This window comes from Phragmites australis, chromosome 7, assembly GCF_958298935.1.
Source record: "Phragmites australis chromosome 7, lpPhrAust1.1, whole genome shotgun sequence".
Taxonomy (NCBI): domain Eukaryota; kingdom Viridiplantae; phylum Streptophyta; class Magnoliopsida; order Poales; family Poaceae; genus Phragmites; species Phragmites australis.
The window spans coordinates 26,904,830-26,916,761 of NC_084927.1; the positions used below are offsets into that span (position 1 = coordinate 26,904,830).

At 48.7% G+C, this 11,932-nt stretch overlaps 1 protein-coding gene across 1 annotated transcript; it reads left to right on the forward strand.

Annotated features, from left to right (window-relative positions):
• The first annotated feature begins 9,642 nt into the window (after nt 1–9,642).
• On the forward strand, nt 9,643–11,700 carry LOC133924468 (serine/threonine-protein kinase OXI1-like). Its single transcript, XM_062370016.1, has 2 exons — nt 9,643–10,323; nt 10,448–11,700. Exons 1-2 carry the CDS (start codon nt 9,902–9,904, stop codon nt 11,406–11,408), a joined length of 1,383 nt encoding a protein of 460 aa, XP_062226000.1. The 5' UTR covers nt 9,643–9,901; the 3' UTR covers nt 11,409–11,700.
• Nucleotides 11,701–11,932: the final 232 nt, after the last annotated feature.

Genomic DNA, 11,932 nt, shown 5'->3' on the forward strand with positions numbered 1-11,932 from the left:
GAACACACTACCCCATCCATGATGTCCCAGCATTCCCCAGCTAATCAGTTGCTCATGATTCAGCGGACTCTTTTAGATAGGTGCGGAGCACAAATAAATATATGTGGATCTACACTAGTATAATTTAATTAACTAACTAGTCTTTTAATTTATTTAAAATAACTAGTTAGTTGATTGAGTTGAATTAAAATAGACTCATAGATGCTCCACCGTCCTACACCCTCACAGCAGCTATCGCCCGAGCCGGACCAGCATTTCACGCTGAGCCGGATCAGCAATTCAGCATATGCTGCGTGTAAGAATTTGCAGTTTTTTGCATGCTGACACTGATCCCCTACTGCGAAAAAGGAAAAACTACTGTAAAAGCTGGGATCACTATGTACTAGGGCCGTGAAGATCTCTGAACAGTCCTTGTCATGCATGCACAGAAGGGGTGGCTGCGCTCAACTTGAGCCTCAAAGGTCGCTTTCCCTGCCACCGTGTCCCTGACGGGCAGCAACCGAGCAACGTAACTCGCAGTCTCGCAGACACCTCGTCTCCTCTCTTTTTCTCCTTTAATTACGTTTCGTTTCTATCAGCTGTCACGAGCTCCCCACGTCGTGGGGCAAAAGTTAATAGCGACCTTCCGGTGACCTTTTACTTTCTACGGACACTGTTCTGCATAGAATTTCTCACCGGAAGATTAGACGGTACATATATGGTAGGATGGTAGTGGAAGATTAGACGGAACAAAATTTCATCTACTATTGATGTCTTTCTCAGACCGGACCTAGGTTAACAAAAACCAAAACGTATTTTGCGAATTGCTAAATTCTGTATAACTACTGGTAACGGATGTCTTTGTAGCGTATCAGGACGTTATCATCACCATTCAAAAGCTGAGAAAAGCTTTCCAGTGCTTCTCTCTTTCCCAAAGAATCCCCAGACGCATCCATTATATATAGTGCATCAAAGGCATCCGATGCATCAGGTAGTGCAACAACTATTAAGCCGTGGAATGGATTGGCTGCTTTTCTTATATAAGCGCAATAACGAAAGGGAACGCAGAAATCACGGGCAAAAGAGTGCATAAAGACGACGCCAGATCAGGCTTTAGATCACCACTACCTGAGAAAACATAGAATATCTTGCTCATCCGGCCGGTAACTGAAGCTGGCCATTGTCCACTTGTGAGCATATATAATTTGTTCAGATGCATGCATGATTAGTGCTCCAAGGAATAATCTGACCGTCCCAAGTTCCCCATTATTGTAAAGAGAAAAGAGCATCCGGATTCTGTCTCTTCATTGGAGAGAGTAAAATGGTTTGTTGATTTTTAATTCTGTAGAATCCAAGTGCATGCCTAAACAACTTTGTGCTCGTTCGTTTCCTGTGGGGACATGTGCAGCTCAGTCACAAAAAGAAAAACAGACTTCTTTTCTTAACAAACAGGCAGAAGAGCCGCCTATTTGAAATGTTAATCAGTCTCTTTTTCCTTTGTCAAAGAATTAGTTACTCATCTGTAGTGTAGCAGATTAGAAATAGAGAATCCACAAAGAGCCCCACCAAGGCACCAACCCATGTAACAATACTTGCACTTTTATACGGTTGTATCCTTCTGATTGAACCATGAAAGTAAATAAATGTTCTATCATCGAAAAAGATATTCGACCTCATTCTCTGACGCGCAGCAAACAGCGCTGGTCTAACTTGGTCGGTCAGTAGCCCTGCTGGTGCCGCACAGGTCCCCTTTTTCGTTCCTGGAACAAGCACAGGTCCTCCAGTTCTGTTGGTACGTTTTCCCGTTTGACGTCGCAGAGTAAGCACTGCATATCGCACAGGTTCGCGGATGAACGCATTTACATGCTTGCGCTTGCGTGCTCAAATGAAGTCCTAATTAATTATCAGCATGAACTGCGGTTTCCTATTTAATACTGAACGTTGTTAGTTGATCTTGTTACGATCACATCCTAACTAACCTAACCGTGACTCTAACTAATCTACGCGTCTTTATTAGAGACGAAAACCAAATTTGGTTTTGGTCCCAAGTCGTATAGAGCCAGAAATAAAAGGGAGCTGACCGCCCACAATCATTTAATGTGGTTTTGTGACTATCGTTTTCTAATACTCAAAACCCTAAATCCGATCCTAAATGCGTTGTAACGACCCGAAGTTATCACAGGCATCAACAGCGACAACACCGAAAGAGGCTACATCAAGTGTACTGATCCCTATTGCGGTTTTTCCCCAAGCGGTCGAGACTCTTTTCAATGGCATCTCCAAATCAAGGTCCGCCAAATTCCGCGCTAGTTAAGAGTGTTCATGCAATTAGGCTATTGTTCTTTGTGGGTTTAGCTCATCTTAAGTTAACAAACGTAAGCATGAGACGGTCCGACGTAATACACACTCCAAGAGTCCTAGTCCCTGCACTGTGCACATGTTGTTGACGACAGAGAGAGAAAAAAAACTCCTAGAACATTTGAAAGAAGAAAAAACAAAACAGTCTAATGTTTCTGTGTGATACCAGGTAGTAAGTAGTAGTAGTACTGCTAGCTATCGATCTCTCACTCCATAGATCATGGCACTTTCATGTTTCAGTAGAGCATGCATGGACCAATATAAAGGGTAGCCTACCTTTGATCCTAGAATCATGTCCCTTTTTTTCTGCTTGCCGTAAAGCCCACCTCTTGTTTGGCGAAAGCAAGCGTTTCCGGCCTAAAGCGCCCGTACGCCGCACGCACGCGGCCACGGCCGATCGCCCGCCATCCGGCACGCGTCCCACCGGTCCTCCTCCCAGCGGCCAACTACCCGGACTGCGACCGCCCGCTCGCCTCCCTCGCGATCGCGTGAGTCCGTCACGGAGTCCGCTGTTTCCCATGCCATTTGCTCGTGCCCCCGGGATCTCTCCAACGCTAATCTGTACGAATAAACGAGGAGCTGTCCGAACCAATCAGAGCTGCCAGTTTGACATCTGGTTCAAGTAAGCTTATTAGCTGCGTCGACCGATCGTGCATGGTTCGGGACAACTGCTCCAATCAAGTACAGTACCATATACTCTATGGTTCGTTCGTACCTCGTTTTGCCTTCTCTGGAAGCAATGAAAGAGCAACAAGATCCCCCTCGAAGAAAAGAAAAAGAAAGGCGACAACTAATTTTCAATCGCCTGAAATTGATTGTCGATTTTAGTTGACGTCGTCGATCGTCCGATCACGATCGAACATCCAGCGATCATTTTCTTCGCCTCCCCGTCCACCTTCAATGTTCAACCCTCGCTCGCTTGTCTCGTCACGCTCCTCCGCCTCCCGCCCACCCGCCCTAGTCCCTGGTGGCGTCCTCGCTGCCTGGTCCGCCTCCACTTCCCCCGCCGCTCTAACCCCTCAGCCGGTGATGCCCCGCCTTAGCCCTGCCCCAATGATTGTCCTCTATCACCTACGACCGACAGTGCCCCACCTCGTCGCTTAGCCCGTTGATCATCGCCTCTGCCAAACTCATCTGCCTCCCTCGAACCTATTTCTAAGCTCAACAGTCATGAATTCCCACCAGCAACCCCTCCCCTAACCCAAAGGGGAGCTTGCCTGAGCCCCAGGAATTGCACTGTAGTGCTGTAAATAAGAAAAAGAAAACTAGCATAGGAAGAAGCAATGGACAATAGCCCAGATCAGACCATAGACTGAGATAAACCCTAGCTGAATCCAGTCGGTTCTTCTTCTGCACGTGTTTGCATTTCCTCCCTTTTATAAGATAGTTAAATATCCGTGTGTTGCAATAAGAGCATTTTTTTAAAGATAAATAGCTGATTGGGTGAAGTACATCCATGCTGTATAAAAAAAACTTTCTTTGTAGAGCCAAGTGCCATACCACACCTGATTAAGGGTTAAAACAAAATATAACTATCAGCTTGACAGCAGCAACTCAGTGCGGGTCGCCGAACAGCTTGTCGCTCATTCTCCTCGTGACCGCAGCAGCTCGACGCAGCTAGGGTCCTCCATGACGCTATCCTCCACGGGCAATTGCTCCAACGAGTCATCGGAGGCCATGCGGTTACTACTTTGCATATATCTGTTCTCCGATGTACTGAAATGGAATAAATCAGGGGAAGGGGAAGATGCTACCATGACCAATGTCTTTGCAGTGGTTGTAATTCTCGCAATATGGGAACAACTTTATGAGTGCAATTCTTGCAATTTGGGAACAACTATTGCAATCTGGGAACAATCCTGGAACAATGCTTGTAATTGTTCTGTTGCCATCAGGGAAGTGCAACCATTCTGGTATTGCAAATGTTCTAGTATATGGCTATGAAAAACCACATGCGAGTCGATAGATAAAAACCAACATGAGGCACAAAAGATTTCACGAGATAATATTATGGTCATGTTGAAACAGGTGCACAATCGGTCCGACATATGCTGTAGCAACAGTGAAATGACAGTGCATTGCGATGAGAGCCGAAACTTTTCGGCATGCTCAACAAATTTGTCACATTTTAACTAATTACACAACCAAAACTGATCAAGAAACAATTATTTACACACAGAGCCCAAGAACTACCACACCTAGCCGTGCAGGTGAAGAGAAAGGGAAATCTTGGCTCGTTGTTCGGAGATGATATCCTAGTCACGGCGCTGCCTCCTCATTTTGCAGCTCCAAAACGCACAAAAGGGAGCCAACAGTAGGCAGATAAACACCAGAACAAGCTGATCATCAAGCACACAACATTGGTCACAATCTTAGCAAAAAAAGAGTTTAGCCAATTTTAGTATATATAAGTAAAACTAAGAAGGCATAATAATCCATTAAATCAATTTAAATCCACAACCAAATGTTGTGAAGGCATAATCATTGTTGAGGAATCACCATATTATAATAGCAATGTAAAAATGGAACAACTGTAAGGACTTAAACAAAGTACAGAAGATCCGAACTTTAGGAACATTGGTATCTAAACGTCTCAAAAAAAGAGAGAAAAATTTATAACCATTGTTTTGTTTCTGGGGGATTGTCCATTGAAAAAAATGGGAACTCCAGGCTCCAGTACAACGAGCAAGTTTATGTGTCACACAATGCAGGGCAACTTGCACACCTGTATTGTGGTTTTACAGGCTGAAAATATAGTACTCATACTGAAATTTCCTATTTCCGGATGGAAAGAAAACACATGATGTAAGATCAACTAAGGTAAAGTAAATTGACAATTTTGGTGTACAAAATAGCAGAGCTTGTTCTGCATCTTACATGTACAGTAAAGTCTGAAGCAACAAAACTGAATGCGTGAAAAAGGGATTTAAATCAGAACGACCATCCTTTTATTGAGTTTAAAGGAATATGATTTTTCCCTAATGATCCTGAAACTTTTGTAGAAAAGCACCAAACGATATTGCACTTAAATGGTTAGCTGTTTAAAATTGATGAAAAAGAAACTCGCATGCATAATAAGATTCAGACTGATAAATAATTAAATAGCTAGTACAAAATCCTTGTGGTTTAGCAAGGTAAACATAGTGACCAAATTCTGTTGGCCATCATCTTTGCTTGTTCAGATTTCGTACAACAACTCAGAAAACTGAAGAAGAGAGAAAGAACTGAAGCTCATAAATCCTTTGGTGATTGAATATTGAAGCTAGGGTGCTGACAATAGTGAAGAGCTGAAGCGCAAATCTAAAGCTTGTCAAGTCAAATCAATGTCACTTATCTCGAAAGGTAGAATTGTAGAACTGACAACATACTACACTAAGCAAAACCAAAGTAGAATAACTGGGGCAGAATGAATCAACTGTTATGAAAATTGTACATGTTTTGTTCCAAAAGCTCAATTTCTATCAAAAGTGAGTCTTAAGTACACAAAGTTTTACTTGCCTCCAAATAAACGAAGGAAAAAATGGGACTAAAAAGGTAGAATTGTAGAACCAACAACATACTACACACGCTAAGCAGAAGCAAAGTAGAACAATGGGCCTGACAAAATAAAATGGTTATGAAAACTGTACAGGCTTGCTCCAAAAGCTCAAATTCAAGCAAAAGTGAGCCTTTAAGTATGCCTCCAAATAAACAAAGAAAACATCTAGAACTAAAAAGGTGAAGTATATGTATTCATACTCAAACAATGATGCAAACAAGATCTTGGGATTGTATGAGCCTGCAAGCAATCATCACATACCAGATACACACTTTGCAAAATCCACTGTTCTACAAAAGATCTCTGCAAACAACAGGACAAGCCAACTTCAACTTATAAGGCTATGCATCAACTAAACTGACCATTCAGAAGTAAACCCAGGCGTGCATACTAAATGTTTTAAAGTTTTATCTTTGCATTAGCCGTTGAGTATTGAACAAAGTGTGCAGACAAGGGGTGAAGAGCTGTCAAATTGATAGCATATTATATTAAGCAAAAAATGTGGTTGACAGGCTCAAAATGGTCGTAAAAATTCCACAGGTTTTTGTTCCAATCACTCATATTTTTCTCGGAAGTGAATTCGAATGATGCAATTTTTACTTGCGTCCAAAGAACTAAAGAAAACACCTGGTAAAAAAACGCGAACTGATATTCATATTTGAACAAAGATGTGAACAAAGATCATGATATTGTAACACTAATTTGGTATATCATAAATTAGCACTATGATCTGTTGCTGCTGCCGAGAGGACGCGTGCACAAATCTACACTGCGCTCCGTACTTGCAGCTGCATCGTCCAGAATGAACATTGCAATTGAGAGAGAAAGCAACAAACCAGTCGGAATCAATCAACATGCCACGCCATGGAGAGGGGAGAAGAAGACCCCGTACCAGCCGAAACACATCTGGACAAGCAAAAATAAATTCGAATCTCGAATCCAATAGAAGAAAATAATTTCAACAGAAAACACTACACGCGAGCACCCTTTCCGGGGATTCGCGTTCTCTGACATAGCAAAAGTAATATCACCTATGAACAGTAGCGGTGACATTAAACCCGTCAACCGCTAGATCTGGAATGGACGTACCTGATAGCCTGCTACAGTAAAACGGTACATAATAAAATTGTTACAATATTTTACTACAGTAGAATCACTACAGTAAATAATGTTACAGTATTGTTCATCCATACTCAAATCATTGTTCATTTCGGTGACATTGCTTCGTAATGTCCGAGGATGCGAGTCCTTTTTCCGGAGTGAGAGCGGCAAGGTTGGCGGCGGAAACGGCGGAGAGGAGCGAGGGAACGCCCAAGGAATCGAGGAGACGAGAGAAGAAAGGAGCCTTCATCCACTATCTCCACCTGCCGCAGTGTCGGTCTGTCCCCTTACCAAGCGGGCCCATGCGCCACCACCCGCAGCCTCGTTCCTCCATCCGCCAACTCCCATATGAAAACGGGCGTTGATGCTTCCGCCTAGCGGAAACTATCGTTGCGTGATCGGGTAGGTCGGGGAAGTCGCTGCTGCGTGGTCGGGGAGGTCACGGAAACCGCCGTTGGGGAGATCACCGTCGTGTGGTCGAGAAGCCGAACGATGCTCGTCGGATCTGGCCATAGGGTCCGACTAGGGGGACGCGCTGCTACCATATCTACCCTAGGGCCTTACGGCCATTTCTCCTGGACGACGAGGGCGTGGTGGAGGCGCCCAACCGCCGAGGCACACGACGGAGTCTATCTCCACCAGATCTGGAGAAAAGGGCATGGTGGAGGGGCCTGCGAGAGGCCATCGTTCCATTTTGGTGGGGTTGGTGTTCTGGACGAGCGGCGTCAGCGAGAATGCGGCGGTGCCTGCTATCTGGGATGGCGATCGGGATGTGGTCGGATCTGGTGGAGGAGTGCATGGAGGCCGGGGAAGGGTGTGCCACGGACGGAGTGAATCACATCCTGGAGATTCCGAGGCCGCAATGCTTTGGCTTGTGAGGTCGGCCATATGGAGGGAGGGAGCAAACAATGGGAGCAGCGATAGGAGGAAGGAGGGATGGGGATCGATTGTTGGTCTGTTGGAGGAGAGGTAGGAGGTTGTTGCGGCTTGCAGGAGAGTGCGTGCATGTGGAACGGGAGCAGGGGGCGGAAGGAAGGCGGACGAGTAGAACACAGTTGAGAGCGGAACGCAGGCGGACGGAGCCATTTTCCAGTGCTACAGTGCAAATACGGCAGTGGGTCGTCGCGCATCCGGCGTCCAGCTTAAGGATGGCAATTACCGTTGGGTCCGATTGGGTTGCCGCAGGTTCCAGACCCGACGGGCTAGGTTTGAGTGAAAAAAATAGTCTCGCGGGATTGTTGGGTAGGGCTTTGATCCGAATTAGGTTTGGATCTAGGTCTAATTTTTCACTCGTGTGGTCATCAAAACTCGAAGATATGTCGACCACTCGTTCTTCGTCCCTCTCCCTCATCTCTCACTCTCTTCCTCGGACCTCGGTCCCTCCGTCCCTCACTCCCTGATCCCTCATCACTTGTCTCGTTCCCCCAATCCATGACCCTTACTCCCCGGTCATCCCTGCTTTACGACCATCGACACCAGCGTCGTCACTGGAGCCCGCTCTTGCTCCCTCCCTCTTATGCTCCTACCCCTCCCGTTCCCACCTCCCCCACCATCTACCCCTCCTTGGCTCCCCATCGTCGCCAACCCCACCCTCCATCGACGCGAGGTCGACGAGTAGTATGCCAAATTCGTCGGTGATGCCCGTTCGACACATCGGCAGAGGAGCACGGCGGATCTGCCTGGATCCATCGGCAGCAAGCACGGGGGAGGGCCGTTACGAGTGCTTGCGGGGCGACGTGGGTCGGCGGGACGGGTGGCTCCGCTCGATGCGGTGGCGGCGAAGTGTGTGGGTGTGGCTCAACGGAACGACGCGACAGCCTGAGGCACGATGGGTGGCTGCGGGTGCGCAGGATGGGGCGCAGCGTAGCGTGAGTAGGAGGAAAATCCGGTGACATGGTGTTGATGGCTTCAAGCGACAACAAGCGCATAGGAGGGAGGAAGCTGGAGCACAGGGCATCGACGTCGAGCGAGTGCACTAGAGGGCGGTGATGGCCACAACGACATACACAAGTAAGATCATCTATGTTCTTATGTAATAATGAAATCAAGAGGCGCTCCATGTTTGATGAAATTTTTGTGTTGACTGTGATCCCGTGCAAAGCTCGATTCTGTTTTGATTGATTCGTCGGCATATGCATCGAGGCACTAAGAACCCCTAGAACATTCTAGTCAGGTTTTGGGTTGCCACGTCGGGGCCTAGGCCGAGGACGGGGTGGTTTTACGCTTGGTATTGAGTTTAGGGTCAGATCAGGTTTGACGAATCGGGTTTCAGGTTGGATCTATTTCAGTAAAACTCGACGGAGGCAGACCCGTTGCCATCCCTAGTCCAGCAGATCCCTTTTTTCTACGTTATAGCGATACGGGTTTGGTTCAGGGAGGGGAAGTATCGACAAAGAGCTCTTGAGATGCGGCAACACTGTTTATACTGCATGAGGGTGGGTCCGAAGAGAGATGAAAATGAGTGAAATGTAAAAAATAGAGTGGTTATTGAGGATGAAAAAATAAAGAGTATTTAATGTTAGGGATATTGTAATAGTGTTTTATAGGAGGAATTTTTTAAATAGAGATTGGCTAAGGTGCTGACGATACATGTATTAAAAAAAATTTAAGTAGGAGAGAAAACGCGGCGCACGAGACGAAATCGAAATAAAATACGCTCCCCCTGATCCTACGCTCACCTCAGGCTTCGAAACTCTCTCGGCTTCCAGGTGGTGCGGTGCGCCCTTCGTCCCCAAGGAACCGAGCAAGCCAAGCCACCCGCATAAATCCCTCTCCCTCTCTCTCTCTCTCAACCTGCTTGATCGAATCTTCGAATCGAATCGTAACCAATCCCCACGCCCACCTCTCGCCTCGCGCACCAACCCCTACTGCCTTCCTCGCTCCGCTGCACCCCCCCCCCACCCCCCGGCGCTCTCGTCGCGAGCCATGACGGCCGCGGCGCCCTCGCTGCCGCCGCCGCGGCAGCTGAGCCTGGAGGACCTGAATGCGGTGTCCGTGCTCGGACGCGGCGCCAAGGGCGTCGTGTTCCACGTCGTGCCCGCCCCGGGGGACGCGGAGTGCGAAGGCGAAGGCCGGTCCGCAGCCATGGCGCTCAAGGCGGTCTCGCGGGAGGCGGCGCGGCACAAGAAGTCTGCCGCGGGCGGGGACGGGGACGGGGACGGGCACCGGCGGATCTGGTTCGAGCGGGACGTGCTCCTGGCGCTGCGCCACCCGCTGCTCCCCTCGCTGCGTGGCGTCCTCGCCACCGACGCCGTCATCGGGTTCGCCATCGACCGCTGCGGCGGCGGCGACCTCAACTCGCTCCGCCGACGCCAGACCGAGAAGATGTTCTCGGACTCCGTCATCCGGTACGCGCCCGCGCCCGCGCGGCTCTAACTGACCGTGCGTCGTTCGACCATAACTGCATCTCGCGCGCGTCCGCACGAGTTGTCTGACAATTTTGTCTTAATTTTTGCCCTGACTGAATCGCAGGTTCTACGCGGCGGAGCTGGTGCTGGCTCTCGAGTACCTCCACAGCCTCGGCATCGTGTACCGAGACCTCAAGCCGGAGAACGTCCTCATACAGGACAGCGGCCACATCATGCTCGTCGACTTCGACCTCTCCACGCGGCTCCCGGCGCCGACGCAGGAGCTGGACGAGGCGGCGGTTAGTCCCAAACCGGCGCCTCCGGCCAGTTCACCGTCTCCGAGACGCGGGAAGCCAAGGAAGCCGGCGGGCGCCGCTCTGTGCTTCCCATTCCGCTCCGCCAGCGCCGCGAAACCTGCCGCGCCGGCGGACTCTCCTTCGCCGCCTTCCACCTCGCGGACGGCCTCCTCGTCGTCCTCGTCTTCGACTGCGACCACGGCCTCCTCCGTGGCCTCGGCCGGCGCGCGGACGCCGGCGAAGTCGAACTCATTCGTGGGGACCGAGGACTACGTGGCGCCGGAGATCATCGCCGGGCGCGGCCACGACTTCTCCGTGGACTGGTGGGGCCTGGGCGTGGTGCTCTACGAGATGCTGTACGGCCGCACGCCGTTCCGGGGGCAGAACCGCAAGGAGACGTTCTACCGCGTCCTCACCAAGCAGCCGGAGCTCGTCGGCGAGAAGACGCCGCTGCGCGACCTCATCGCCCGCCTCCTCGAGAAGGACCCCGAGAAGCGCATCAGTGCGCGCGGCGTCATGGCCCACCCATTCTTCCGCGGCGTCGACTGGGACCGCATCCTCCACGTGGCGCGCCCGCCGTTCATCCCGTCGCCGCCGCAGGACGAGGACGGCAACGAGGCGCTCGACGTCGAGAAGGTCGTCCGCGAGGTGTTCGCTTCCAATGACGTGGAGGCAGCAACGGCGGGAGAGAGCGAGAAGACTTCGCCGGAGGCGGACGGTGGCCAAGGCGACGGCGAGGGGAGCAGGAGAGATCCGTCCAAAGATGGTGATTTCTCCGTGTTTTTCTGAGCTTTTCTTTTTACTTTTTCAATATATTTTTTGAAAAAGTTAACTAGTACTAGTAGTTCTATTCTATTTGTTTTTTGTTAAGTTATTTTTCTCAAGGATTAGTAGTATTATTATGGTGGGATTTAGCGGACGAGATTAGGAGAAAGTACGGCGCGGTGGCCGTTGGAGTACATAAATTAAAGAGGTGCTTCTGTTCAATGGGTATAGTTTCTCTCTTTTTCTTTGCTTCTTTGTTGGATACTTTGCTCCGTACATAATGAATAATGAGAGTGCACTTGGCGCTGAAATGTAACCTATTGCTGTGTATAGTGTTTTTTTTTTCTTGTATTGATATTTTGATAGTCATCTTAACAATTTTTCCTACAATTAATCCGAATTGGATTGCTTCGCCACAAACCATTTGTTCCACAATACTTGCAGGTTTGCGTGACGCTTGTTTCTAAATCATACAAAGGTCACATATTTTTTTTTTGAAGTGGTATTAATTCTAGCAAACAGACCATTAATATTTTTTCATGCTCTGC